The sequence below is a fragment of the Symphodus melops genome (genome assembly GCF_947650265.1).
Source record: "Symphodus melops genome assembly, chromosome: 22".
NCBI lineage: Eukaryota > Metazoa > Chordata > Actinopteri > Labriformes > Labridae > Symphodus > Symphodus melops.
This window is the reverse complement of record NC_136712.1, coordinates 8,980,734-9,007,312: the sequence shown is the minus strand read 5'-3', so window position 1 is coordinate 9,007,312 and position 26,579 is coordinate 8,980,734. Positions and strand designations below refer to the sequence as shown.

The following is a 26,579-nucleotide window of genomic DNA, read 5'->3' as shown; positions in this document are numbered from 1 at the left end:
TATATTGGCAAAAAAAAAAAAAATCTATTTTTTGTTCTTAGGCTTGGTACCCTTTTTCTTTTTCTTGTTATTTGAATGTGGCCATCCAAAGCCTCGAAACTCCAAACAGTCAACTGCATTGTGGGAAATGTAGTAGACATTCTCCATGGCTGCTGGGCTGAGTATGTCAACTTCTGTCTTTGTTGATTTGGCACTGGAGGATCTCTTTTTGGGCGGTTTGGGATTCCCTGTCTTCCTGGCTGGTCTTGAACTATGGGACCTTGATTTCCTGGATTTGGGAGGCTTTGAACAAAAAACAGTGTACTTTAGGTATCTTTAAATGAGAAGTTTAGAAAGTGTGTTATTCATTTACTTGAACTATACCATAGCGAAAAGTGTAGAGGTCACTTCCAACACAACAGATTACTTGCCCATCTGTAGAGTCAGATAATTACACAATAAAACAATTGAACAGATCTGCTCTTCTACATTAAATGATCGAACAGCTAAATTTTTCAAAAACTTCTTGAAACTGCTTTGGAACTTAAAAAAAGTCAAATATTAAAAGATTTACAGTTCTTACCAGATCTGGTCTTGGCACTGTTGTTTGTGGCAACTGAATGGTTCAACTGGGACAGTGATACCACGTTTGTTTACATCCTGTTGTCTTAGAGACCGAACAGACTCGCTCATGAATGAAGGGGCCACAATCAGCCACAAGCCTGTAAATTCTTTTGTTGCTTCCAAGACGCTCAAACACAACACACAGCTGAACGAGGATTTGTTAATGATCGACATATCTAACAAAGTCAAACAGCCAAATATCCTTCCATCTTTTTTGTTTTATTGTTGTTGCAGTGTGCAGTGAAACTCACCAATTGTTAAGACTAAACACAGCTTCTTTGGCAATTGTTTCCAAGTTGTCCTGATTTTAAAAGCCCTTGCATTCACATGGTGAAAATGTAGGTCTGACATCATTGTTACATTTAAATACATTCAGTAAATGTAAATCCCATGCAGAAGCTCTTGGATATTCCAATCATGCAATAAAAATAAATACTCACACGACCGAAAAAATTCTGCAGCCACTGTGAGAATAACAATTCCAATATGGACCCAAAAAGATTCTCAGTTGTGGGGAAGACACAACTCAAAATAAAAATACACTGTGTACAAATATGACATGAAATTCAGCCACAATATGTGTGCCAATTTACTGCTATTACAGTAAGTATGGCATTCTAAAATGTCCCATTCAAATACTATAGTGGAGGTTTGTTGATCACCTGCACAGTGCCATGTGTTTTTCTTTAAAGGCCATAATTGCTTTACAAAGCGTCTAGTGCTTCAACAAAACAGCTTGGTTTTCTTGTAAAGTGATACTTCAGTCTAAGTATCAGGTGACATTCAGCACCTCAACCAGGTGTCCTCACTTCACCCCTAACTGTTGGAGCAACATGTTGTAAAAAAAAACCAAATCAGTTAATGGCAATATCTCAGGTGCCGAAAGACATTTTTACCGCAGAGCTTCATGCATTGGAGCCATCAGGGATGACATAAGGGTTTAGGGGCAGTGTTATTGTGTGGTGATGAGGTGGACAATCATCTTGATGATGCGGGATCCGCGAGGGCAGGTGCACAGATCCATGCTCGGGCTCCTGATTTTGTCCTCCAGCAGCTGGTCCAGCTCCCAGCGCAGCTCTTTCACCAGCTCTGCCACCTGTGTATCACACAAACACATTTACACCGCCAAGTTTATTTGTGTACTTTAATTAGGCTTGTGCTGATATTTATTGCAGTTTTAATTGGTATATAAATATTAAATTCTCATTTAGGATGTTTTTTTAGACAGCGACAATACATTCAAGGAAAGTTTTAGGTGGTGACATGTCTCATACTCTGTTTTCCTTGATGTATTTCCAAACACAAATCTGTATCTAACCTGATGAGAAGAAGCAGCGAATCGGATCCATCCGTCATCCAGTGAGATGACAAACTCTCCCTTGTGCAGCTCCACGTTGACCTGTCCACCTCCAAACAGCACCAGCGGGTACACGGACACCATGCTGCAATCCCTGATGAAGACGCGGCTCGTCTTCACCTTCTCGTGGTACACCAGGTAAGGGCTGTTGTAGTGACGAACCTGGAGCACGAAGAGGAGTCAAGAAGCTTGTCACCCTAACGAGCTGTTGAAAACAAGGACCCCTTGTTTTCTCTTGTTACTCACTGTGTAGTTGACAGAGGAGGGATGCACGTGCACACAGCCGTCATCCTTGGTCATGAAGCGGAGCTCGTTGGCTTTGGGCTGCATCTTCATCGCACCTTTGCTGGTCATCTTGAAATTACCCTGAGGAGCCCGTACCTGAATGGAAGTATCAAAGACAAGATATTGTAGAAGCTATCGATGTTAACAACAGTGTTATACTTTTTACTGTCTTCAAGCTCTTTTGAGTATGAATATTTACCTGAACCACATTGGGATAAAGGGCAGCACAAAGCATGGCAGACATAAGCCGGATGTTTTCTGAGTTTGAGTTAGCCTGGACAAAATGACAAAAATGTATAATTAAAAGCCTGACAGCTGGATTTGTGTGTGTGTGTGTGTGTGTGCGTGTGCGTGTGCGTGTGTGTTTGTTACCTCATGGCCTGTTGCCTCCAGAACACCATCAGTGCCTTTAGAGCTCATGCGATCTATAACCCTGGCCCTCAGTCCCTCCTTGATGAAGCCGATGTCAGACAGCAGCTCAGCAAACTGCCTCTTCAGACTGGCGATTTCCTGCACACAAAAAAATGACCATTTTACGACCAGGAAACTAAAACATACCAAGAAGACAAAAGGAGACCATTAAGTATTTTCAAATGGACCCTGTCAGACCTGCAGGCCTCGCGATGATAGAAAGTTCTCCCTGCAGTAGATGAAGCCGGCCTTGTTGCCATTTTTTGCAGCACAGCACCATCCCTGCACAAGATACAAATCCACCATAACAGTTATCTTAAAAGCCACATAATCATCATGTGTGTGCATTTCTTCTCTACTTAAAATAATTCCATTTAGAACCTTGTAAGCCTGTAACAAAGCCAGATGGTCACTTTGGGCCACAGCAAAGGCCACTTTCTTTTCATTGGCTTCTTCTCTCTTATCCCACGGTGAAACCTGAAACACAGACAGAAGACCATGAATGGTGAAAGACACTTTTAACAAGTAATAATCCAACCTGTGTTGTAGCAAGATGTGGAACCTGCGTGAGCTCAAAAGCAGGAAGTAGTTTCTTACAAACGGGGATTTGAAGGCAAGACTGGCAGCGATGGTGAGGGCGGGGTCGAGGCAGCGGAAGATAGCGCCAAACAGCATGAGTTTCCCGATTCGTACATCGACAGGCAGGCAAGCCAGGTGGTAGCCCAGTGGGGTCAGTTTCTCGTCTGCAGTCAGAGCTCCCAGGTCACACAGGCGCTGCTTGGCTGCATCCAGGCTTTCCATAGCCGGGGGCTCAATCAGGCGAGAGAAAACAGACTCCAGCGTCCGTTCGGCAAACACGTCCAGGATCTTAATTCTGTTGAGACGCACAGGAAAATGGAAATACTTACATGGGGAAATCCTTTTTTTTTACCCATAAATCTCATATTGTATTACAGGTAAGAGACCCTTTGCTGCCAAAGTCCCGACACTGATTTCCAAACATTATTCCCAATAGGCATGTCATACATTGGCCTCTGCTATTTGCATTTACAGGGACAAAAAAAACAAACAAAAAAACACAGATGGATGTACCGGAGGCAGAGCTGCTCTAGAGGGACTCTCTGGATCTCAGGAAGCTGCTGCTCAGCCAGCTGGTGTTGGAAGCAGTGACTGGTGAAGAGATGGAAGCAGACCCCCGAGGCCACACGACCTGCTCGACCCTTCCTCTGCAACGCGTTGGCCCGAGACACCCACGAGTCCTCCAGGCTCTCCATGCTTTTAGATGCATCATACCTACAGACAGGAATTAAGAAGGAATGGAAGTTGTAGCACAAAAGTAAGAAAACAAACTGATTAACTATCTGGATTCTTGATGAGTTTTTCTGAGTTTTTTTGAGTACACGAGCGAAGAGAGGCCGACCTTTTCTCCTTCATCTTGCCGGAGTCGATCACGTACACCACGTCATCGATGGTTACAGAGGTCTCTGCGATGTTGGTGGAAATGATGATCTTTGTGACACCTTCGGGTGGTCGACTGAAGACTGCCTGCTGCTCCTCATTGGACAAGGTCGAGTGAAGTGGATACACCTCACACCTAGTGGGAGGAAAAAACATCAGGAGAAGTTAGCATGTTGCTAGTAGCTGGTATTAGTTTACCTGACTAGAAATAGCAAAAAATATATATATTTGGAACACAAACCAGAAATGACTTCACATGTGTACATTAGAGGTATCAGGGTCAAAATAGGTGAGACAACACACGAGACCGAACTTTCTTTGTTACATACAGATGTTCATATTTGGAGCAGCAAATAAAATCTGATATCACAGTTTCATGTCTTTTTTTTTTTTTTATTTATCGTCCCCTTGCATAAGTTTGTCTTTGACTCAAAGTGCTACCAAACATTCAGCTGTGTCCATAAACCAAAACACGCAGAAATTAGCAGCATGCGAGTCCGGGTCGCAAGCAGAGCAGCGCCGCCGGAAAAGGTTGGCGTTGTTCAACACCAGGCGGTGTTAATCACAGGTATTTATGTAATGTGTTTTTCAGGTCCTTCACTATAGTTGCTATATTTTCCACCCTGTAATAACAGGTGTTTGTTATCTCATCTTTATAAAAGGAAATATCTTTAGACACAGACCTAGCTTGTCCTCTGTTGTTGAACATCCTGTTGGACTTGAGCTGCTCATAAAGCATCTTTATCTCAGCCAGGCCCGGCAGAAACACGAGCACCGCACCTGGATACAGAAACAGAAAGGTTACATTTCATAGAGTCTTGAATTCTAACTGACTGAGTAAATATTTTCACGAGTCCTACCTGGAGGGTAGCCATGTTTCCCATCCACAATCCACTCCAGCAGGCTCTCCACCAGGTCCATGTTGATCTTGTCCAGGTCCATCGCTGCAATGGTCTTCAGCACAGACTTCTTAGTATCTACATCAACAACATGTAACATTTCATTGACATCCTCTACACGAGACGTAGGAGATGAAGTTTAAGATCCCTCGTGTTTCTTATTCTGAACTGACCTTTGTATCGGAGTGTGAGCTCCTGCAGACCGAGCTGCTGGTCTGGAATGGAGTCTTTGACAAAGTCCTTCTTACAGAAAGACATGAAGTTCCACATATCATCGCCCAAGTCATCCACCAGGTCCCGAGGGTCTGCTCTGCTTCCTCGTCCACTTGTGGAAGACGAATTCTGTTTCCCTGAGCGCATGTAAGGGCTGCCGTCCTCGATGACATAACTAGAAAACAAAATTTAAAAAACTGAGATTTAGTATCCAGACTTTTTGTCTCATTCCTGCTGTGATGATATCTATGCTTAGTGAAATGTGTGGAGTTTTTTAAATATCTTAGAATACCGTATGAGTTAAGCTTAAAAGTTAGTTGAAGTGAAGAAAGATTTCCTTACCGGGATTTTGCAATTGCGTCTTCAAGAAAGAACTGGTCAACAGGAAAAGTGCGTCCTGAAATCAGAGAAATGTATAAAGAGGGAAAAAAAAACATCAATAATGTGTCTGACTTTAAAATTGTCTACAATAGATGCCACAGTTGCTAATTACCTGGTATGTGGATGGTGGGACAGTTGTAAAAATACTCAGAGAAAAGGTTTGCGTTGAGTGTGGCACTCATCAGAATGATCTTCAGGTCAGGCCTCTGCACTATCAGGTCCTTCAGTACCAACAACAGGAAGTCACTGAAACATAAAGTAGAGTGCTGGATGATGTCCGAAAACTAACTTGGCTGTTCGAGAAAGCAATGGCCTGAAAATTTCCTCAGCAGCAGCAACAACAAGTGTACAGGGTCGAGTTTGGAGGGGCGTTTTTTTTTCGTACTTTATGCAAGGTTTGCGTAATCTCACCTCTCCTCGGTGCGCTCGTGCACTTCATCCACGATGACGTGTGTGACGCCTGTAAGGTCTGCCTCGCCCTCCAGCCTCCTCAGCAACACGCCTGTGGTGCAGTACAGCAGTCGAGTGGCGGACGTCTAACAGAACAGAGCGGTTATAAGACAGTTCAAGGAGCACCGGTATATTCTATAACGTAAAGGTGAAGTGACAGCTGATGGCTCGTCATCTTACTGTACATATCCGACATTTCAATCGTGCCCTTACCCTGACGCTCTCCAAGCGGATCTGGTAGCCCACTGAGTTGCCCAGACTCTCTGCTCTCTCCTCTGCCACCCTCTGGGCCACGGAGATGGCGGAGATGCGGCGCGGTTGAGTGCAGATGATGTTTGCCACCTCATCCGCTCGACCTTTCAATGTGGAGTCGAGAATGAACTGAGGGATCTGAGTGGTCTTGCCACAGCTGCGGAGACAAAGCAAGAATTTACGACTTCAGCCAGATTATAACATCTTTCCTCAACACACTCTTCTAGGGAACACTGTCAGACCTCTTTCAGTTTCATCTCTCCTGCAATAAAACTCAGTCATGTTTATGTACCAAACCACAACTATAAATAGCATCTCCTGCATTTGAGTCTTTCTGAATTTGACAACCCCCTCTGCTGCCCCGTGTGACTCACCCCGTCATCCCGCTGACCACCAGCACCTGGCACCGGTCCAAAAGGTCGAGGATGTTCTCCCTTTCTTGCCAAGCTGGCAGCTTCCTCCTTTGCTCGAACATAGACCTGAAGCGCCTCGATGACTGTGTGCACGGAAGGAAGAGCGGTTTAGCGGCAAATATTAAAGAGGATGCCCGCTATCAAATACAAGGAAAAATTCGCCATTCTCCGTTCAGTTTTACCTGCTTCTTCTGGAATTCTCGGCACAGCTTGCCGTTTTCCTGAAGTAGGTTGTCGAGCTTCAGGTTGTGCTTATTCACCATCTTCTTCCTCAAATTGACATAACTCTCAGTCTCCACTGGAACAGCTTCCTCCTCGTTTTCCTCATCCTGGTCCTCCAGCTCCTCTGCTTCTGTTGCCTCTTTCACTATTATGACAGACGTTATCGAGTTTAAACTCATTCACTCGTGGACAGAACTGTACTATAAGCGTGATAAATGACCAGGTTGACTCACCATCGATGGGTCTATGGTTGTTAGTTGGAGCAAACCGTCTGCTGCTGGTGTTATTACTGCTGCTGCTGCTGCTAGCCCGGTTTTCCTCAGAAGCACTGCTCCTCACACTCTTACTCTTTGCTATGGCAACAGGAGGTGGAGGAACAACCACAACAGGCGGAGGTGTGCTGTATTTGTGATGACTGACAGCCAGCAGATCCTTCATCATGTTTTCATCCTCACATACGGTGATCAGAGTGTAAACAACCGGCTCGCTGCTCTTCGCTGCTGCCAACGCTTCTCCAAATAATCGTTCTGTCACACTGAGCCTCCCGGCAGCTCCGACAGACTCGTCGTTGGTGCTGAAGGCAACTATCGGTGCCTCAAAAGGGTACCGGTTTCCTTTGGGAAAGCGGATCTGGAGTTCATATTCAGGAGGAGCATAGCTGCTGACGCCGGGCTGGCTCGGGCCCGTCAGGTCTGGGGAACCAGCCCTTGATTTTCCTTTAGTAGGAAGCTGGTGCTTGAACTTGCATCTATCCCCAAAGCGGCAGCCCTGCCCTTTCAGGAAGAATTTGCACACATCACGTATGTTAACGACTCCTCCACCACCTCGGCTCCAGGCTCGCTCGCCATTTTTGTCAGTGTTCTCTGAGAAAAATGAGAGGTCCAGGGTTACAGTCCAGACTGAATTAGCGATGCGCTCGCTGAAACGCTCCCCATATATGGCAGCTAGAGCCAGAGCTTCTTCCTGCCTCTGGCTCAAACAGTCGTCCATCGGCACGCTTTTGAGGCCGTCAACGGTGAGAGCTTTTGGGCCGAAGCGTTCGCTGTAAACCTGGTGGAGGAGCTGCTCCAGAGTAGAGCCAAATTCACCTCCGCCAGCCTCAAGGGCCTGCTTGCTGCGCTCCCTGTCAAACCCAAACCTGCACCAATGAAAGGAGAGGGGGAAAAAAAAGAGTTCTAAGGTGATAGAGTTACTGAGAGAAATTAATCTTGCTGCAGCAAAACCGTAGACTCAAATGATAACCAATAATTTGTGTTTTAACTGTGTTGTTGAAACAAGTTCATTTCAGGGGTTTAACAAACAAAAGTTACAGATCAGTATATTGATTGGTCTGCAAGCTGGCACAAGTTAAAAAAAAAGCTAGAAACACAATAAAGCTACGGATTACCATCTACTCCCACATCTTCAGTCAAATAAATCATTTTGTACATCACCTGCAGAGTTTTGCGATTGCAAATAAGGAGATGACAGGCTCAGGGGTGGGCCGTTCATCATCGGATTCCGTCTCATACGCTGGGCTCTCTGCCCTCTCCACGGGCTCATCATTCGTGGTCCAGAACTGGCCTTCCTCACGGTGGTCCAGCTCATCAAATTCCACCTCTTCCTCTTCACTCCCCGTATAATCAGAACCAGATTCCCTGAGAGTGGAGGACATCATTGGAAGTGGACAACATCACTTTATTGTTTCGATAAGTGTCTTTTGACAGAGAGGGGACTGTAGATTATTTGATACGCTTTTTTGAATGTACGTACTCATAGGGCTCATCGAAGTCCTGGGTCTGCAGCTCCCGCAGAAGCTCCTTGAGTTGTTCTTGGTTCTCATTAGTCATGAAGATCCTTTGCATGGGCATGGTGCTCACCTCTGGCCTCATGCTCTCCCCTGACTTTGGGTAAGTTCTGGTCCTCGCCAGAGACCTTGGCAGAGCCTTGCTGCTGCTTTTTCCATCGCTTCTGCTGTCCCCGTCTCGAGCTCTACCTCCCCTTCCTCTACCTGCATCTCTGCCGCCGCGGCCACCACCTACTCCACGGCCACCACCACCACCACCTACTCCACGGCCACCACCACCGACTCCACGGCTGCCACGGCCACCACCGCCGCCTCCACCTCGTCCTCTGCCAGGTCTGGAGGCAGCGCCAGGTAAACAAAGACAGCAGAGGGAAAAGAGTAGAAATATGAGCACACAGTGTGAAATATGTATCTTATAGTTAATTTTGTAGCTGTAAATACCTGTTCGAACGAGGGGCTCCAAAATCAAGGCTGAAATCATCGTCATCATCCCAGCAAGCAGCTCCTCCTTTCCTGCCTCCACCGCCGCCGCCTCCTCCTCCTCCTCCTCCACCACCACCTCGTCCTCCACCTCCTTTTGACTTGTTAAATCTCCCCCCTCCTCTGTTTGGCTTCCCACCTCTTCTCCTTGCATTCATGTCTCTGTTATTAGGTATAGGTATAGGTTTAGCATTAAGCCATAAGAGTTTTTTTTTTTTAATAGACTGCTCCCAGTAAAAGTATACTCACGTTAAATCAGTGTCCTTTCATTGCAGCAACCCATCTGCAAAGAGAGAAGAAATAAATTGTTTGAATAAATCTTCCGATGAAATAATGGTGGATGCACCAAAGAGCAGACAGCTTCCGTACATCCACGGCACACAGGGCTCTTGTGGGGTGTCTTCTTGTTGTGGCACTTCAGTTCATGTACGAGTAATGAGATGGTGGCTGACACACAGCGCTGCTGGCTACAATTATGCAATCAAACTGGGCACGCAGACTAACAACCCAACCACGACGATGACCACTCAGCTGTATGCCTGGCTCACTGACAACGTGTCTGTTCAGAAGTTTGCACAGAACAGGATGTAGCTTGAATATGTTGTGAGTGGTCCCAAACCGCAGTCACTAAATATATATCTTCAGCAAGCTAAAGGCTAACAGGCTAACAAGCTCTCTTCCCTCTTGTCACTAAACAGGCTTGGCCGAGAGAAGCTTTCTCTTAAGCCAAGAAGAGAGGTAGAAGTGATTTAGAGTAATATAAATGTAGGGAAGTGCATATTATAGGCTACATTAAGGTATTAAAGTAATTCAACTTTCGAAACAAGAGTGAACAAACCTGATACAGCTGTTCTGAACACCGGCAGCTTGCTTCTCTTCCATTGGTCAAAACCTCCAGGGTTCAAAGTTTCTTTTCCGGTGTCCTGTGCGTTTGCGTTTACAGGTGAAAAAAAATTGCTTCAATATTTTTTTTTTTTTTTTTTTTAAAGAAAGAAAGAAATGCAGTAAGGAAATATCGTTCTGGTTTTGTGCTCAATTAAAAAATAAATAAATCATTTTTTAGGTTGAAACACCGACCCGTCACCATGGTAACGCAGTTACTATCGATCTTTAAATACAACACAGACAGTGGAAGTTTAGTGTAGTCAGTGTTGGCTATTTTTAAGCTGACTTGGCGATCAAATAAGCCTTCAAGTTAGCCTGTGTCATTTCGTCACAGTTTTTATTCAGCTCTGGTAGTTTGACTTGGACACAGAGCCTCTCGCTGTCGTATTCTGTAAGCCATCTGTCTGCTGAGGGGAAGCTGTCACGGATGTCTGGTGGGGTGGCATCGTTGTGAAGATGTGATTTCTAACACCCAGCACACATACTTACAATTTCGTCTGCCTGCTCTAACTGCGTGTTTTTGATGGTCTTCAATTTCAGATAAGGACACGGATCATCTGACAACGAATGGTAAACACTTAAGTGTCATTCCTGTAAATGCTTCATGTTTATCTTAAGTGTTTGAGGTAAATAAATATAGCTGTTACTACACAGGGAAAGACCCCATAAAGGTGTCCTACATTTTCCCAAATGGAGACAGATATGGTGAGTGAGAAAGGATGACACTGCCTTACACATTTACATGACAGTCAAATGAGTTTGTGTCAACTTCTCCACAGAGGGGGAATGCAGCCTGGGTGCAGCAGGGGCCATGGTGAGGAGTGGTACTGGTAAACACACATCAGCAGGGGGTGTAATGTACACTGGAGAGTGGCATGAAAACAAAGTATGTATTTAACAAATGCATATATGTATCTTAATCCCACCGATGTATGGCTATACTATCTCTGGGGCTAGTTACACAAAGGCCTACTTTCTCACTTCTGTGTGTTTGTGTGTCACAGCTGCATGGCAAAGGGACACTGGAGCATCCGACTGGAGCAGTATATGAAGGAGAATTCAAAGACAACATGTACGACGGGACAGGAACATACATCTTCCCTGACGGTTCTATGTACAAAGGTCAATTTCAAAAGAACAGGTAGATTTTTTTTCCCGTAAAAGTATAACTTCCACGTCTAGTAATGAATGTCATAGTAGTGCTCAAGGAGGCCACTTGAAGCCTATAGATCCCAACATTTCCTTAAATATCCTTTTAATTTCAGGTTAGATTCAATACTATAATAACGATTTTGGCATTCATTAGAATAATTGAATGTGTTATAAATATATTATTTTGCATTAGTTTTTGGCTGTCCTTTTTTTTTCTTTAAATGTATGATTTCCAATTTCTCAACTGGTGCGTTCTAGGTTGGAGGGAGAAGGGGCGTTTACTGACACACAGGGACTTGTATGGACAGGGGAGTTCCATGGCAAAGCAGCACTGGGCCTGAAAATGCAGTACAACCTTGAGAAGAAAACAAACATGAATGAGCTGCACTGAATATGGTATATTCTTCATTGACATTTAACTTTGTGGGAAAAAAACTACTTCAAAGTGTTCCTATAGTCTGTCTTTGTGCATGTGATATGTTCAAATGTACTCAGTATTGGCAGTAAGCGTGTCTACATATTGGTTAAACTTCCATGTCTCCTGGTTCATGTCTCTTGCCTGAGGTCATTCTTTCAGCTGTATGAAAAATACAAAATAAATTAACCAATGAGATATTTAGAGGGAAAGCAAATCATCAAAACTTTACATGTGCTCTGGTTATACTTGATGCTGACTTTGAGGACTAGGACCAGTACAGGGAGCCGTTACATCATCATGCCACCAACCAATCCCTGGGTGGCATATCATTATGTCCCCATCCACTACATTTACAACAACTGTTAGAACATTGGCCTGAGGAACCTTGAGTGAATGTGCGTAGTTAGACTGACCTTCAGTGTTCACGTTCATGTAAAGTGCTCTGAATAATTCCTAAACAAAACAACCACAACTGATCAACATTGTTTAATAAGCAACTCTGATATCGTAATTTGACATTCTAGTAATAATGCCTCTATGGATCTGTAATTGCACATACCCCCTGAAGAACTTCAGTACTGAGTATCATCTAGACTGTACAGATGTGGAAATGTGTGTAACAAGAACACATACACAGTAGTGACATCCATAAAATGCTAAACACGTTTGGTAAAACACTCTACCAGATTCAAGAAACAGCAGTTTTCATTGATTGTACAATTTTCTGGTAGAAAACAAAATTTTTCTATTGCAAACCTTCAGTGGTGATATGAAGGAAAAAACCTTGAATATGCTCATGAAGGCAAGAACACTTAAAGTAAAAGTAGAAAATGGCACTGAAATTTGGCACAAGATACTAAAACAATCCATCTGAACCTGAAACATAAGTGAAATAAATACAACCTCACAATGAGTTATTGTCTTTAGTGAACATGTACAGCTTATGCAGTGAATGTTTGGTGCTCATGGTGTTCATATAGTATAATAAATGTCTATTTATCTCTGAAGGTAGAGCGCTATAGGTGATGGCAAGGAAGCTTGTAAAGTTTGCAATATATTATCTCCATAAACCTGAGAATTTATCAAGTATACAATATTATTTCTTAAAGATTTTGTCTTCCAGAAGAAGAAATAAAAATCACTTCTTATGCAGAACATACACTTTAAATCAAAAAAAAGTATACCTCCAATTATGCTGAAGAAATCATTTAAAAAAAAAATGCAATTCCAAATATATATGAACAGATCCTCCAAACGAAACAGTGTTCATGCACGTTTACAATAAGCACAAGACTGAGTGTTAACATTGTTTTTTACAAAGACTATACATAACATCTCTTGACTATCTAAACCAAGCGAGCATGAATAAAAAGCTGACCATGCTCTATGTTTTCTGTGCGTGTTTGTGTGCTTTAGATTCTGACATTTCCAGGGAAACAATCCAGAGCGCTCAGATTAGGTAGTTTGATGTGAAAAAACAAACAGCTAAGATTAACTAGAGAAAAAAATACAGCACCATTTTTTTGTGATAACTGTGTTCTTCCAAGCAAGGGTGTCAAAGTGCTCACCAAGGCCACCACTGAGGAGCTCAGGGGTTTAACATGATGTGCCGTTGTCGGGCAGACTAAAGGGAAATCAGAGGGTGGATGCAGGGAGTCGCGAACAGAATTCGTGCTATTACACTCGTGACTAGAGGGGAGATGGTTCCATAGAGAAGCTGTTAGTGAAGCCTTGATACTGAAAGTCTTTTCTCTCGTATGGAGACTTATTTTTTATTTTTTGTGCCATGAAATCTTTTAGCCTCATTCCTGAGAGCAGAGACAGAGAGACACCTGACCGTACCTTAAAGTTAGTGTATTTCTTCCAAGATAACACCAAAGGGCAACAATTTACCAAATTCAAACTGCAGCCATTTTCCTCTGATGTGGTTCTAATTTGACACTGCTGTGTTCCACTATGCTTGTGAGGAGCATTTTCATTTAATTTATTCCCAGTTGTGTAAATGCTGACAAAACAATGGATAGTAAAACATTTGCCGTACTTTACAGTTATACAAAATAACACAGCAGCTACCTACACTCAGAAAGGCTAATGTTAGCTTTCAACCACTTTCTAGCTAACATCTTTATTAGATAGTGTAAACTGATGTTTTTTTTGAAAAATACTGTTATCACTTCAAACGGTATTTGAGGATATGAGAAAACACCTAAAAGGCATAATCTACAGTTTACCACCCAGCCTTCAAAAAGATGTGCACAGATGCTTTCCTGAGCTTTTCTATGGAACCATATTGAGATGAAATTTCAAAAAATATGAGTTATTAAAGACTTTGTTCTGTGATTTCTGGATTAAAATACCAAAATTTAAAGGACATCTGGATAGCCAGAATTCTATTCAAGATAAAGCGTCTACTTAAAATATGACTCATATGACTTCATATGAAATATGAATAGGAAACATTTTCTCAGAGAAGATTCATATCGTTCTCACTGCAAACTATCCTCTGTTATCTGCTCATCCTCACTTTAACTGTCACACATATATTTTAATGTCCACAAACAAACTACACAGTTATAGCTGGTATATTTATACTTATTTTGGCGACATAAAGGTGAGAATACCATGACTTTATTTAAAGTACTGGCTGTTTTCTAGATTGGGGGCTATCAAAAATGACCCTGTGGTTCTCTTCAAAAAGGTTCTTTTTTTCTAAAAAAGACATAAGAAAAACTTTAAAATCCATCGACAATCTGTAACCCGACACCTACCGTAGAGGGTTTTTTTTTTCCTCAAAACTTAAAAAAAGACAAACTTATTTAAAATTATAAAATTGTACATCTCCATTCAAAAAGGCTTTAGTCCTAAAAATGTCACTGCACACATTGGTACAAATAAATACGAACAACACTGAGTCAAAAAAGTACCAACATTTTAAAAAGGAGGACATCAAAACTGACAAAGTGGTTCAATTTCTTTTGAAACATGGGGTACAGTGGGCAGTAAAACATAACAAAACATATTCTGCTGCTACAGCATTTTTGTTTATTTACTGCTACCTCTGTTGCCCGTCACTATGTGTGTGCGCAGCAGTCATAGGCACATGTTAACATCCTCTGTGTGTTTGTGTGTGGAATCTTTTTTGTGCTCATCTAGTGGAAGAATCCGAATCGTCTTAATTTCCAGCTTCTTTTTCTTTACCCCTCCCCCTCCCTCCTTCTCACCTTTGACTCCACAATTTTGCACATTAAAACAAGCCTGAAAACGAACCTCTAGCTGCACTGCAATTTTCCCTTTAACCCCTTCCTTCCTCCATCATGGGTTTTGCAGCAGGCCCTCCCACTGAATGGGCTGGGAGAACACCTCTCTCTCCAGCCACATCTCATAGCTGTAGTGGAAGTCTTCGGGTAGGTCAACGCGCTGGCCAAGCACACTCTGTAGGCAGTTGTCCACGGGTGTGAACTCTCCATTTCTGCTCCTGTCGTATCGGCGGCTGTTGAACTTCTCGATGCACTCCCGCAGGGCGCACTCCTCCGCCTGGAAGTCCCAGGGCCGAGCATCGATGTCTGGGGGAAAAAGGATGACAGAAGGGAATTTAAAAATGTTTGAACGTTTGCACTTGGGCACATCGCCTTGCATTTCATCTTCATTTTCCCGCCTGAGCCTGCCTTTTATTTATTTTTTATTTCCTACCCTTTCTCCACCTCTTTATTTTTCTTCAATCCATCTCTCTCGAACACTCATGGTGACAGATCACTTGCTCTGCCGCAAGGGACTGTGACCCTGAACAGTCCACCTTTTGCTGTTTCTATGGCAACATACTCTTGATTGATTTCAATTGGCTGTATGTCGCATCGCACAACTCTCATATAAACTGGTATGTTACACACACACACAAACACATCTACTAAGTGAAAAAAATCAGCATTTAGAATGTTTCCAATCCGAATCCCTCGATCTTTTCCTCAGAAATATTTCTAATTAGACTTATTTGATCATAGTATTATATCATTAATCTATCATAATCATTTTAAATGTCCTTATTCTTTGTACTCTAATTAATGAAAGTTGAAATCTAATATCTCCAGCCCAGTTAAGCGTAAAAAATGCAAACAAAACAGAAATTAAACTGTCATACCTCTGTTGCTTTTTGTCATTCAACCGCCTTATTGATGCTGTGATGTCATGAATAAAATGCCGTGTCAGCTTTTAGCCAGCTGAAAATGAACATCTTAAACGCTTCATGATTCTGGTCCTGCAGACCCCAGTTTACCATTTCCATAAGCCCAGTCGTCGTTGAGCCTGTGGCGGACCTTCTGGTAGATGGCCGACATGGTCTTCATGTTGCTCTTCCTCCACTGGCGGCCCAGGTACTTAGTCTGGATCTTTAGCAGCTTCAGAACGTAGAGCTGCATCATGGCCTGCTTCACCTTCAGAGCTCTCTTCAGGATAGGGGCAGATTTAAACACCACCAGCATCTGAAAAAGTGAACAAAGGTCACTACTGGAGCACTCTGGAGCCTTGTGGTCGACTATAGACAGACTGCAAACATAATAAACGTTAAGACCTCTGGGATCACCATGCATCGGCTCTCCTACAGAAATTGTTTTGCTCCCAGGCTTCACCTTTGAACCCTGCCTCCAAGAGTGCATAACAATATGACCATTTGTTGTTTGGGAAAATGTATTCTCTTTGCACACACAAGGGCCAAAAGCCCGCTGGGCTCCTGTGTGTGAAGTCAGATGATGTGGACATACAGAAGCTGGATCGAGTTTGTCTACAGGTTACCCAGACATTCGGTCCAACCTTACATTTGCTTAATATACATACTTTTTTATGTCAATTCCAAAAAAACAAAACCCGTGACATTTTATTGCAAGTTCTACATGTTTAAAATACAAATACATTTTTTTCCGTTAAAGCGGACCAGGCTGTTTCAACGGAAATTCTGTCCTAAAGCAGTAAAAGGCTTGTGCAGCAGCGCAGAGTTACTAACCATCGTCCTGGAGTGTTTCCACTTGGTCAGCTTGTTTAATATTCTCAGCAGATTTATACAAGAAAACAGATTCCTCCAACAGAACTGATTGCTGTCTCCTGCTTCCTGAAGTTCAAACACAGATACAAAAACACACAATGAGTTCAAAAGGACGCCAGTCTTCTTCACTTGTCGACCGTCAGTCAGATTTCATGTGTGCACTCACCAGGCTCTCTGCCGTGAGCTCAGGCATCTCATGCACCACACAGTGGGGGAAGTCCAGCACACATATACTGCAATGCAAAGACAGAGACAGACGTGTACCCTACTTGTAATTCTTATTTACTTCATCGAGTCCCTGAGCTAAAGCAGACTGGCTTTGCATCTCCTGTCATTGCAGTACTGCTGTGAGACCATCTGTGACACCTCATGACAGCCTCCATTTCATTCATGCAAAATTGCATCCATGCACAATGTATTAGATGTGTCATTACTCTTATCAGTAGGCCCACAAACAATACTGAACACTGAATCTGGAGGCCCTTTTTCTGTTTCCTGACCTAAACCATCCGAGCCTTTTTGTACTGTTAAAAAATGTGAAATACAAGGAGTGTAGAGTATGAAGTAACAGAGAAAGATCCTACCTGTTTTTGGCACTGATATATGACATGATGTTCTGATTGAAGAACTTAAGGATGAGTGGGATACAGTTGGCAAACACCAGGTGTTGGGAGACGATCTCAAACTTTAGGGGGAAGAAGAAGAGGCAGCAAAGTTGAACAGTTGGGAAGCCTGATAGTCAACTCAAAATGTAATCAAATAATAAAGACTTTTTTTTTTAAAGTTAGGATTCTTACTCAGAATGCTCTTTGCATGAGAAAGAAAACATGACAGACTATGACTGAGAGATTATAAAGCTGACTTAAACCACCCTGGAGGGGAAAATCCACATCTGAAGAAAGAATAGATGATGTGAAATTTAAATCCTGTAGCCAATAATCCCCCGTCATTGATGAGTTTCTCAATTGAAGAAAAAGGTTAAGAACCAGGAAGGGATTTCCTTCATGAAGCTTTACTGGGATTAAAAACAAAAAAGCAATTCTGAAGCTGGAAAGGATATTTCTGTTTTATTCACATTATTAACAGAGGCTGTTTGCAGAGGGATATATTTCCCAGTATGTTCTGAATGTCAGAAAATATATATATATATATATATGTGAATTGTGGCAAAATCAACAGTTTAAAATGAAACAAGCACTTGGAATATTGCAAACGTCATGAATACAGAATATGTCCTGGTACCCTCTTTTTTGTCTGCATTTGAATGAGCACCACAGTGAGTGTGACGCAGGTTGTGAGGGGGGTGATGGGAGGTCAAAGGTGGGGGTGGGGAAGAGGATGAAAGGGGGGAAAGTGATCGCAAAGGTTGGCCGGATAATCATGTGGAGGGTAATGGAGGTAGCATGGGGGGGGAGGGTGCATGGTTATTAATGTATTAGTGTGCAGGGGGAGGACGAGATAGAGAAAAAGGAGAATAAGTCGGTAATGTGGGATGACATGAAGAGGAAGAAGTGTGTGTGTGTGTGTGTGTGTGTGAGAGAGAGAGAGAGAAATTGTGTGTGTACCTGATAAATATGGTTGAGTTTGAGGTGTTTAAGGAGCAGCAGCAGCAGAGCAGAGATGGCCTTGACGATGATTTCCTTGTGGCGGTTCACGTCGATTCCCAGCTTCATGCTCTGAAGGACTGTGATACTGCAGATGACACAAACATAACAACGCACACTGTGAGGCCTTCAGGACCCGAATAACAATACAGTTTGTTCTCAAGAAGGGAAAAACATAACCATGAAGAAAGCGAGTGTTCTCAGTCCTTTTTTTTGTGTGCGTGTAACAAACAAACAGATCATGTGGGAAGTCTTTGATGGCGCATTCAAGGTTTTTTTTTTTTTTTTTCAAAGGGCCACATCGAACTGATGGGGCGCAACATCAAAACAAGCGGAAAAACAGATTTCAGGGCCGGAAATGTCAGACAGGGTTTGGAATGTTTTCACTTATGTTGTTTTTATTCTATTCCTGACATGGAAACTGTCTTTCAGCTCTCTGGTGTGTCAGATGGTTTCAAACTAGGCCACACCGCAGAGCAAAAAGAAGACGAAAGTGTGTTTTTATTGTAATGATGTATCAAAAGGACAGGATTGTAGATAAATAAAGAAACACTGAGCTTAAAATCAGCCTGAAACAGTTTTGAAACGTTCTTTTTTTTTCTCCAGAAATGACTGTTTAATAAACAGCAGCTGTAAATGGTGAAAGGTTACCTTTAAATTTATCTTCAACCACCGAATGAAAATGAGGCTCAGAGTGACTGGACTAACATCTCACCATCAGAAACAACATGAGTAAAGGAACCCATTCTGCATCTTTCCGGAGTACTTACGGCATCTCCTCGGGTAGTACGTCAGCCAGGATGTTGATGGAGTCAGTTTTAGCTTTGGAGGTCGGAGCTGCAGCCAGAAGCAGCTTCAGGAGGGCGATCTGACACAGGGAACGAGGCGAAAGGTTTAGAAGCAAGGCCCATTTTGGGATCTGATATGTTTTGATCAATAAGAGGTACAGTTTTGGTGATAATTCCAATGGGCCCCCTCACCACATATTGGGAGAGGTTAGGAAGCATTCCCAGGTAGAGCATCTCTGCTGACGTCTCCTCCACCTCCTCCTCGCCCTGTTTACATGACATTACACACGGCCAATGAAGCGCACACATCATTTCGCATTTCATAATTCACTAACCAGCGAGATGATTTGGGAAAATCACATGTTTAAAAATGTTTCAAAGCCCACCCCATGTTGATATTACTAACCAGAGTCAGCGGACACTGTTGCAGCTCATCCTCTCTTTTAATCTGGACTTCAGAAATGGACACATATTTGTGCTGGAGAAGAGAAAAAAATTGTGACTCAAAAATGGATTTATAAATACAATGACACAATATAAAAGGTGTTAGAGGAAGTGTTAATTCGTCACACACTGAGGGGTATTCCTCAGTGTAGGCACACATCAGAGTTTGTCCAAACAGGAAGTATGGATTTTCTAAGAGGGATGTCAATGATAGGGAATTCAACAGCGAGAAAGTATTGATTAAAAAAAAGGGGGGGGGGGGGGGGGGGGGGGGGGGGCAAAGAAATATCTGAGGTCATGTGGGTGAAAATCTTGGAAACTAAGGAGTCTCTCTCAGACTTGGAAAGACTTTTTAGAAGGAAAAAAAAAATTATCATTACTAAACAGAAGTTCAAACCAGAGTTGCTTGCCGATGGGGCGTGGGGGGGCGTGGTTATGATGGGGGAGTTTCTTTGCTGAGCGCATGTACTCGGATAAGACACATGTATCTTGTGCTTCTTTTAAATACCTGCTGATTTGACTCACTATCTCCTACTTTGTAATCTGAGATTGAAAAGCGTTCAAGATGTTTAAATAGTGATACTCTCGAAACTCAGCCACTGTTCTTACAGAATTACTGCATCTTCACGTTAAAATATTTCGATTAAGCAATTTACTGATCAGACAATAAAACACATTAAGTGTGTTTTTATGCTCATGCATATCTTTTTTGCGACTTTTTTGAATTAATGTAGTTAAAGATATAGAGGGAATAAGATGTCCCCACACACCTGCTTTAGAGTCTTTACACTCTCGTGGATGGGTCGAGGCAAGCCCACAAGGGTCTCGATGTCACTACAAGAAAATGAAGAGTTACATAAGACAGAACCTCAAAGAATGCATGAAGGGATGTCTTTGCATTTTCAAAATAACACTTACTTTCCGAGGGTAAAACCGATGAATTTGTTTCTACTCGTCTCCAGGAAGTGCTCGATGTCTTTCTCCCTGCACACGCACACACACACACACACACACACATACACACACACACACACACACACACACAGACACACACAGCAGTCAGATCATAGATCCATTTGAAAGCACCTGCTGCAAGAATTCTGCACATCAACACGCTATTAAACTGCCATTTCAAAAGGAGGCACTTGCGTGTGCACACCCACACAAACAAGCACAGGAGCACAGTACACTGCATTAGCTTTCTCAAATCTCATCAGTCACACTGTGTGAAGGGCTCGGAGCCTCCTACTGAACGACACTTAATCAGCCCCTGTGTGATACAGCACTCTGAACCGAACTCACTTAATGATAAGTTTCGCTGATAATAAATGCATGATAAATCAACGGCTCCAGTGTTTGTGTCCCTCCGTGAGATGCATTATTCATTTCCCCAAAGCAGAGGCGGCAGCACCCTGGGAAGACACACATGCTACTTTCCAGGATACACAGATGGAGAGCTTATTGTGAGATGAGGGCGTAGAGAGAAAACGCGGCAGAGAGTTTTCTAAATTTGTCCTGACTTTGCAAAATGGTGGCAGAGAATCAGGGTGGGAAGCTGACACCAGCTGCCGGCCAAATGGTGTAAAGCTCAGGCTGTGGGTGGGAAGTTTTCTCCACTTCAGTGGTCAACATGGCAAGTGGCCGACCTTCATTTGGGAGGATTTATTATGAAGAATAAGAGCTTTTATACTTGTCTAAAATTCAGCAGGCATTGTTATAACCATCTGAAGTCATGAGTATCACTCTAAGTTTTGATATTATGTCTGAGCTGAGCTGTTTTTAAATGTCATTTTGTATGCAGGATCTTTGTCAAAGTGTCCTTTCTGACTTTTAGGATGAACTACAGTGTAACCTATCCTGAAATGAGGCAGAATCCAGCCAGTGAAAGCTGTCCACTTTGAACACAGATAAAACCTCAGCTTTCAATAATCGATACTGTTAAGTCTACATTGGTCTTTCATAGTTAAACGTTCTTTACGTGAGTCACAAACAGAGTGCAGGACTGAGAGCTGTGCAATTAACCTGACTTTAGGGGCCCACGGGAGACCCTTGGGGAAGTTCACCCTCTCTGTGGGGGGTCTGAGGGGAGGTGGAGGAGGCGGTGGCTGGATGATGACGTCACGGTCCATGGGGTCCACCTCGCCCTCGATGCCACTGTCTGTGTCCTCAGGGTCCTCCTCCTCGTCCCGGGCATCGTCGTTCTTGAAGGGGTCCCGCTCGTTGTAGGTGTCCAGGCTGTCCTGCTTCACCAAAGGCTGAGAGAGAGAGAGAGAGAGAGAGAGAGAGAGAGAAAGAGATCAGATGATCAATTACACTTTTAGCGACTGCTTTGGCCAGGGTTGAACTCTTATTACACAAATATTATTACATTCTTTTTAAATAAGGAATTTCCTTCATTTAAACACTGCATAGCTTTGATCTTGAGACCTGTGTATGACACTTTAGCCCTTAGCAGGCTTTCATTATTTAATTCTGGAGTCCTATCCCAAAGTGTGAAAAATTCCAATTATGTTACAAAGTTTAGGATTTTTTTTTTTTTTTTTTTTAAATGAGCATATGGAAATGTCCATCGTGCAGCCATAAAAACTTGACGTCTTTCATTGTATATTTAACTAAGAGTTAAACAGGCAGACAGTAAAAAGTAACCTGGTCAATACAATTATTTAAATATCTCGAAAGATAGTCAAAACTTTTTGATAGAGGTTAATATGCTTATTAATGTACAGTATATTTTAAAAAAAGAGGGTTTAACAATATGTTTTTGTAGGGTGTAAACAAAACAAAAATCACCCGTTAATATTTGTACAATAGATGTGTTGCCTTATTTGAGAGGACAGCTGAAGACAGGCTAAAAATATCTGGAGAGAGAGTTGGGGGATGATATGCTGCAAATAATGTCAGGAGCGAGAGTAAAACCTGCAACCGGTGCAAGGAGGACTTTAGTCTCTGCAGCAACTGAGCAAAACCAGCGCCGTCAACATTTAAATTTAAAAGCTTTAAAAGTAAGCGTGTGTGGGTATTTTTTTAAATCTCTGAATAAGGGCAGCTCGTCATTTCTCCAGGTTCTCAGTTTTCACAAAGCTAAGCTAACTGTCTTTAAAAAAAAGAAATGAAAACAGTGTTGATTACTAAATAATTTCTTAAGAGCTCTGTGCTTTAGTATTTAAAAAAAAAAAAAACATTTTCAAAGCTTCAAATAATCACATCCCAGGGAAGGGAAATTCAACTTAAGGACATTTTCTCAAAGCAGAAGAGAAAAGAAGAAGAGACAGATTTTCACGGCAACCGCAGGCAACGTTTCTGATTTAACTTACCACATGTTTTTTTTCAAAATGCAAAAAAAAAAAAATGCAAGCATGGTCCAGTAACACTTACACTTTATATGTAGCTTTTGTGTACAAACAAACAAACCCAGTTCAAGTGCATAATACACAGACACAAACTTATGCACACAAAGTATCTCAATCCAAACAATGTCTCCGATGAATGACTGTGGCAGTAGTGCAAGCATCAGGCATGAATCAGAACATTATCAGAGCCAGTGCAGTCGATGTATGGTGCGCCAAGGCTACTTCTAATGCTGGACTAAGTGAGGAGTATCGTGAGTGTATGGTGGGAGGCAAAGAGGGAGGGGGAGGGAGGAAGAGGTGAGACCGTGTTGCGAGCCATTCTTTATGGAGAAGCCATTCACTGCTGTGTGGGAGGTAAAGCTAGTGTTTATCTATCAGGGTTAGGGGACAAACACTTTCAATGACATCCATTTAAGAGAGAGATCCACTGAAACCCAAACCCTGCAGACGAGATAATGTGTTTATTCAGATCTCGATTCACCTCCTCAATGAATGCATTTTAAGGATATTGACCCCTAGTCCAGAGTCGGTGGTTGTTGAGGCCAAACCTAGCAGCAATGTGATGAAAACTACGGGGGAGATGCGACTACAGTAGATGTCGGAAGTGACTGCCTTTATGGGACTGTGGATTGTGGCCAATGACAAAAAGCCAGCAAGTCAGCCCTGTCTCTCAAGCCCCGCCCCCCCAGTACTGAACAGGTGAAAGAGGAGGAGGAGGAGAGAGGAGAAAGAGATAGGGTTTGGAGAGGAGGGGGGGAGACAATGGGACGCGTTAGTGGATGGTGAGGTGTGAGAAGGGAGATGAAAATGCCTGGGAAGAAGATTTATAAGAGAAGGGGAGGAAAGAAAAGAAAAGAAGCAGAGGTATTAAGAAAGAAAAAGCGAGAAAGAAATAGGAAGAACATGTAGGGGAGAACATGAGGAAAATAAAGAGCATAGGGAGGTATTAGGGGACATGGAGGAAATGTATGGATGGTGAATTTGAAACGACAGGACAGAAAGTAGAAGTAAAGGAAAGACATAATGAGAAGAAGCTAAAAGAGAAGACAGAAAGAAAACATGCGGGTGAAAATGGTTTACTTAAAGGACTAGTTTCACACTTGGGAAAAACGTTTATTCGCTCCCCTTCTGAATTAGAATGAGCTGACTAGATGAACACAAATCCGATGTCTGCACAGAAAGGTTCACACAGGTCTTGTCGACTTGTCACCATGACATTACCTGGTACCCTTAGAAAGTCCCTGGTCAAACCGAGACCAGAATATAACTGCAAATTCAACAAACAAAGTGCAGCAAGACTGAGCAAAGCTAGCTATTACACTCTGTTTTCTGCTATGTTAACGGGCAGACTTGCAGTAGCCTCATTTAATCAGCATAGAGATACACATATGTAATCTGCTGTCTCAAAAAAAAACTTGCAGCAAAGTGTATTTCCCAAATGTAAAACTTGGAAATAACTACAACTGCACCAAAAGCAACAAACTGTATTAGTATAACATATAAATTATATATAGATTCCAATAGTGTTGTAAAAGTTCTTTATCAAATTTGTTTTGCCGACACATCTTAAATATAGTCCTTCTGCTTTTGATGCATGTTAGCATGATGATCGGATGAATTTAAATGACGGGATGAGAAAGGAAAGAGGAGAGAGAAGAAATACGGTGTCGGGAAGGTAGGAGAGGAGTGCTTCAAAGTCCAGCTCAATGCAGAGTAAAAAAAAAAAAATGCAAGAGGAAACAAAAAGGGAATTTGTGGGTAAAGACCTGCTTCTTGGGAAAGGGACTGTCTCCTTCCAAGCTATCAACAAAGGCACTCTGTGGGGACACAAGGAAGAGGGGCAATGAGAAACCAGAGGGCAATGAGAGAGAAAGCCTTGTCCAGTCAATAAGCTCTAGTAAAAACAACAGGCTTTGAATTCTCAAAGCCCACGCAGCGCTAGTTCCTTCTCCGGGATCACTGACTTACGGCAGAGAACCAGCAGTGTTTGCACTTCAGAAGAGCAGGAAAAAAAAAGTCACCCAGCAAACAGTTAGAGGGCAAGTTAAAGGAGAAATACTACAGAATAAGTTGAGTTGTTCACCTATAAAAAGGCAAGTAATGGTAAAATTAGTCAGGGTAGCATTTCAAATAAGCTCAATGTGAGTGAGTGTGTGTATGTGTGTGTGTGTGTGTGTGTGTGTGTGTGTGTGTTTGTGGGTCAGTACCCTGCGGCTGCGGCGTCCTCTCTTCTGCTGCTGCTGTTGTTCAATGAGCTCCATGGCGGAGGCTGGAGGAGAGGCTGCTCTCATGGCCCTCACGACCTTGATGCTGTCCTCTGGGAGTGGAGGCAGGTTCAGACGCTCCCGACCTCGAACCTTCATCTCCTGGAGCTCCTCAAAGCCCCCCAAGGTGAACTAGAGACAAAAAAAAAAAAGAAGAAGAGGGACACGAGAGCACAATGATTCACAGACACATGACCAGAATATTTAAGGAACAGTCTAATAGCCAGCCAGAAATGTATGCGAAGAATGTATCCTAAGCTGCTCAGACCTTTACCCACACATCCATCACTGGCTCCCCATCCCCAGTGTATCCCCTTCAAACTCCTGATTATCACCTACAAAGCCCTCCATAACCTGGCCGCCCCCCCCCCCCTCACTCTTTTGTTTTATTGTCTTCTGTTCGAGTACTCGGAAAAGCCCTCTAAAAGGCTAATCAAGTGTATCGTCATGGTTATAAAGAGCACATAGGAACTTACTAATGAGTCATGAAGAAGCGCTGAAAAAGGGGACAGAAAAACACATGATGGTTGAACGAACCAGTATTGTCTTCCAGAGCAGCAGCAGCACTTTCTTCATGGGGAAGTGTGGCGCGTTCATGCTGCAGAACTTGGTCACCATGGTGAAGAGGAGCAGGGCGAAGGGCTCCCCATTGTAAAGAGGTGAACCTGAGGGGTCAAAGGTCAAATTATTGCATGTACCAAAACATCTGAAATGACTGATTTTTTTTTGTGTCTGAATCATTATGTTACAAAAAGTAATACTGTGAGTGTGCAAAATGACACATTTATGACGTCATGCAACTTCTTTAATCTGTCGTATTTTCAACAATGGTGCCCATTTGTGTTTATACACACACACACACTCACTCACACACACACACACACACACACACATACCCAGCTCATTCTTAAAGGCTTCTCTGGCTGCTCTCCACTCAGGCCTGTCGTCCTCCGTTTGGACTCTAATGGTCTCCACCATTAGGTACATAATGCTCAGTAGTACTCTGCAATAAAAACAAATACAAGTGAGTAAAGCATTTCATCGCTGCCTAAAGCAATAATGATGGCCCCGGGAAAAGGGTTGCTGGTAGATGAGTGGATAATGATGCATGATGACTAACAATTGAACTTTTAAGTGCAAGACGGGAAAAAGGAAGTCACTCTGTGTATTTAACAATAAGGGAAAGGATTTTTTTGCACATCCAGGAAAATGCACCGCTCATTAAAATCGTGGTGTTTTGCTCATTAGATGTTTTGTTCTCTTAACAAGGCCTCTCACTTTGTTCAGAACATCTACGGCGGCTTTCAATTTGCTCCTCTGGGCTGTAATTATTTACAAGTGTCAACAGGGGAATGCCCAGACGAGGCTTTGTGCATGTATGTGTGTGTGTCTAATGTGTGCATATGAAGAGGGCTGTTTTCCAATAATCAAT

The 26,579-nt window shown here is 42.7% G+C and overlaps 3 protein-coding genes across 5 annotated transcripts in view; 1 reads left to right on the top strand and 2 right to left on the bottom strand.

Moving 5' to 3' along the window:
* Positions 1 to 806: 806 nt before the first annotated feature.
* On the bottom strand, positions 807 to 10,174 carry dhx57 (DEAH (Asp-Glu-Ala-Asp/His) box polypeptide 57). The gene is made up of 25 exons (XM_079334932.1): positions 10,049 to 10,174; positions 9,460 to 9,493; positions 9,172 to 9,372; positions 8,697 to 9,065; positions 8,378 to 8,581; positions 7,178 to 8,082; positions 6,905 to 7,089; positions 6,684 to 6,805; positions 6,271 to 6,466; positions 6,019 to 6,143; positions 5,720 to 5,853; positions 5,569 to 5,623; positions 5,187 to 5,401; positions 4,975 to 5,091; positions 4,798 to 4,894; positions 4,077 to 4,250; positions 3,749 to 3,949; positions 3,254 to 3,530; positions 3,038 to 3,133; positions 2,855 to 2,938; positions 2,618 to 2,755; positions 2,445 to 2,519; positions 2,207 to 2,341; positions 1,922 to 2,122; positions 807 to 1,699 (listed from the first exon to the last, which is right to left on the bottom strand). The coding sequence occupies exons 3-25, from the start codon at positions 9,366 to 9,368 to the stop codon at positions 1,556 to 1,558; spliced, it is 4,446 nt and encodes a 1,481-aa protein (XP_079191058.1). The 5' UTR covers positions 9,369 to 9,372; positions 9,460 to 9,493; positions 10,049 to 10,174; the 3' UTR covers positions 807 to 1,555.
* Positions 10,175 to 10,288: 114 nt separating this feature from the next.
* Positions 10,289 to 13,981, top strand: morn2 (MORN repeat containing 2). 2 transcript variants are annotated; one of them, XM_079335561.1, is made up of 6 exons: positions 10,289 to 10,529; positions 10,636 to 10,665; positions 10,750 to 10,800; positions 10,875 to 10,909; positions 11,100 to 11,236; positions 11,506 to 13,981. In XM_079335561.1, exons 1-6 carry the CDS (start codon positions 10,523 to 10,525, stop codon positions 11,636 to 11,638), a joined length of 393 nt encoding a protein of 130 aa, XP_079191687.1. In that variant the 5' UTR covers positions 10,289 to 10,522; the 3' UTR covers positions 11,639 to 13,981. The 2 variants fall into 2 exon arrangements, with proteins under 2 accessions (XP_079191687.1, XP_079191686.1); XM_079335560.1 differs by having other exon boundaries at positions 10,290 to 10,529; positions 10,875 to 10,981.
* The window catches only part of strip2 (striatin interacting protein 2), a 26,969-nt gene continuing 12,526 nt past the window's right edge, over positions 12,137 to 26,579 (bottom strand). For both annotated transcript variants that reach the window (XM_079335558.1, XM_079335559.1), the window contains exons 8-23: positions 26,044 to 26,150; positions 25,685 to 25,812; positions 25,091 to 25,279; positions 24,650 to 24,700; positions 21,556 to 21,788; positions 20,452 to 20,517; positions 20,304 to 20,367; positions 19,496 to 19,567; positions 19,282 to 19,356; positions 19,072 to 19,169; positions 18,263 to 18,389; positions 17,282 to 17,382; positions 16,864 to 16,930; positions 16,659 to 16,763; positions 15,936 to 16,140; positions 12,137 to 15,228 (exon numbers count right to left, since the gene is read on the bottom strand). In XM_079335558.1, coding sequence (XP_079191684.1) covers positions 14,978 to 15,228; positions 15,936 to 16,140; positions 16,659 to 16,763; positions 16,864 to 16,930; positions 17,282 to 17,382; positions 18,263 to 18,389; positions 19,072 to 19,169; positions 19,282 to 19,356; positions 19,496 to 19,567; positions 20,304 to 20,367; positions 20,452 to 20,517; positions 21,556 to 21,788; positions 24,650 to 24,700; positions 25,091 to 25,279; positions 25,685 to 25,812; positions 26,044 to 26,150 — 1,939 coding nt within the window. In that variant the 3' untranslated portion in view covers positions 12,137 to 14,977. The remainder of the gene's footprint in view (positions 15,229 to 15,935; positions 16,141 to 16,658; positions 16,764 to 16,863; positions 16,931 to 17,281; positions 17,383 to 18,262; positions 18,390 to 19,071; positions 19,170 to 19,281; positions 19,357 to 19,495; positions 19,568 to 20,303; positions 20,368 to 20,451; positions 20,518 to 21,555; positions 21,789 to 24,649; positions 24,701 to 25,090; positions 25,280 to 25,684; positions 25,813 to 26,043; positions 26,151 to 26,579) is intronic.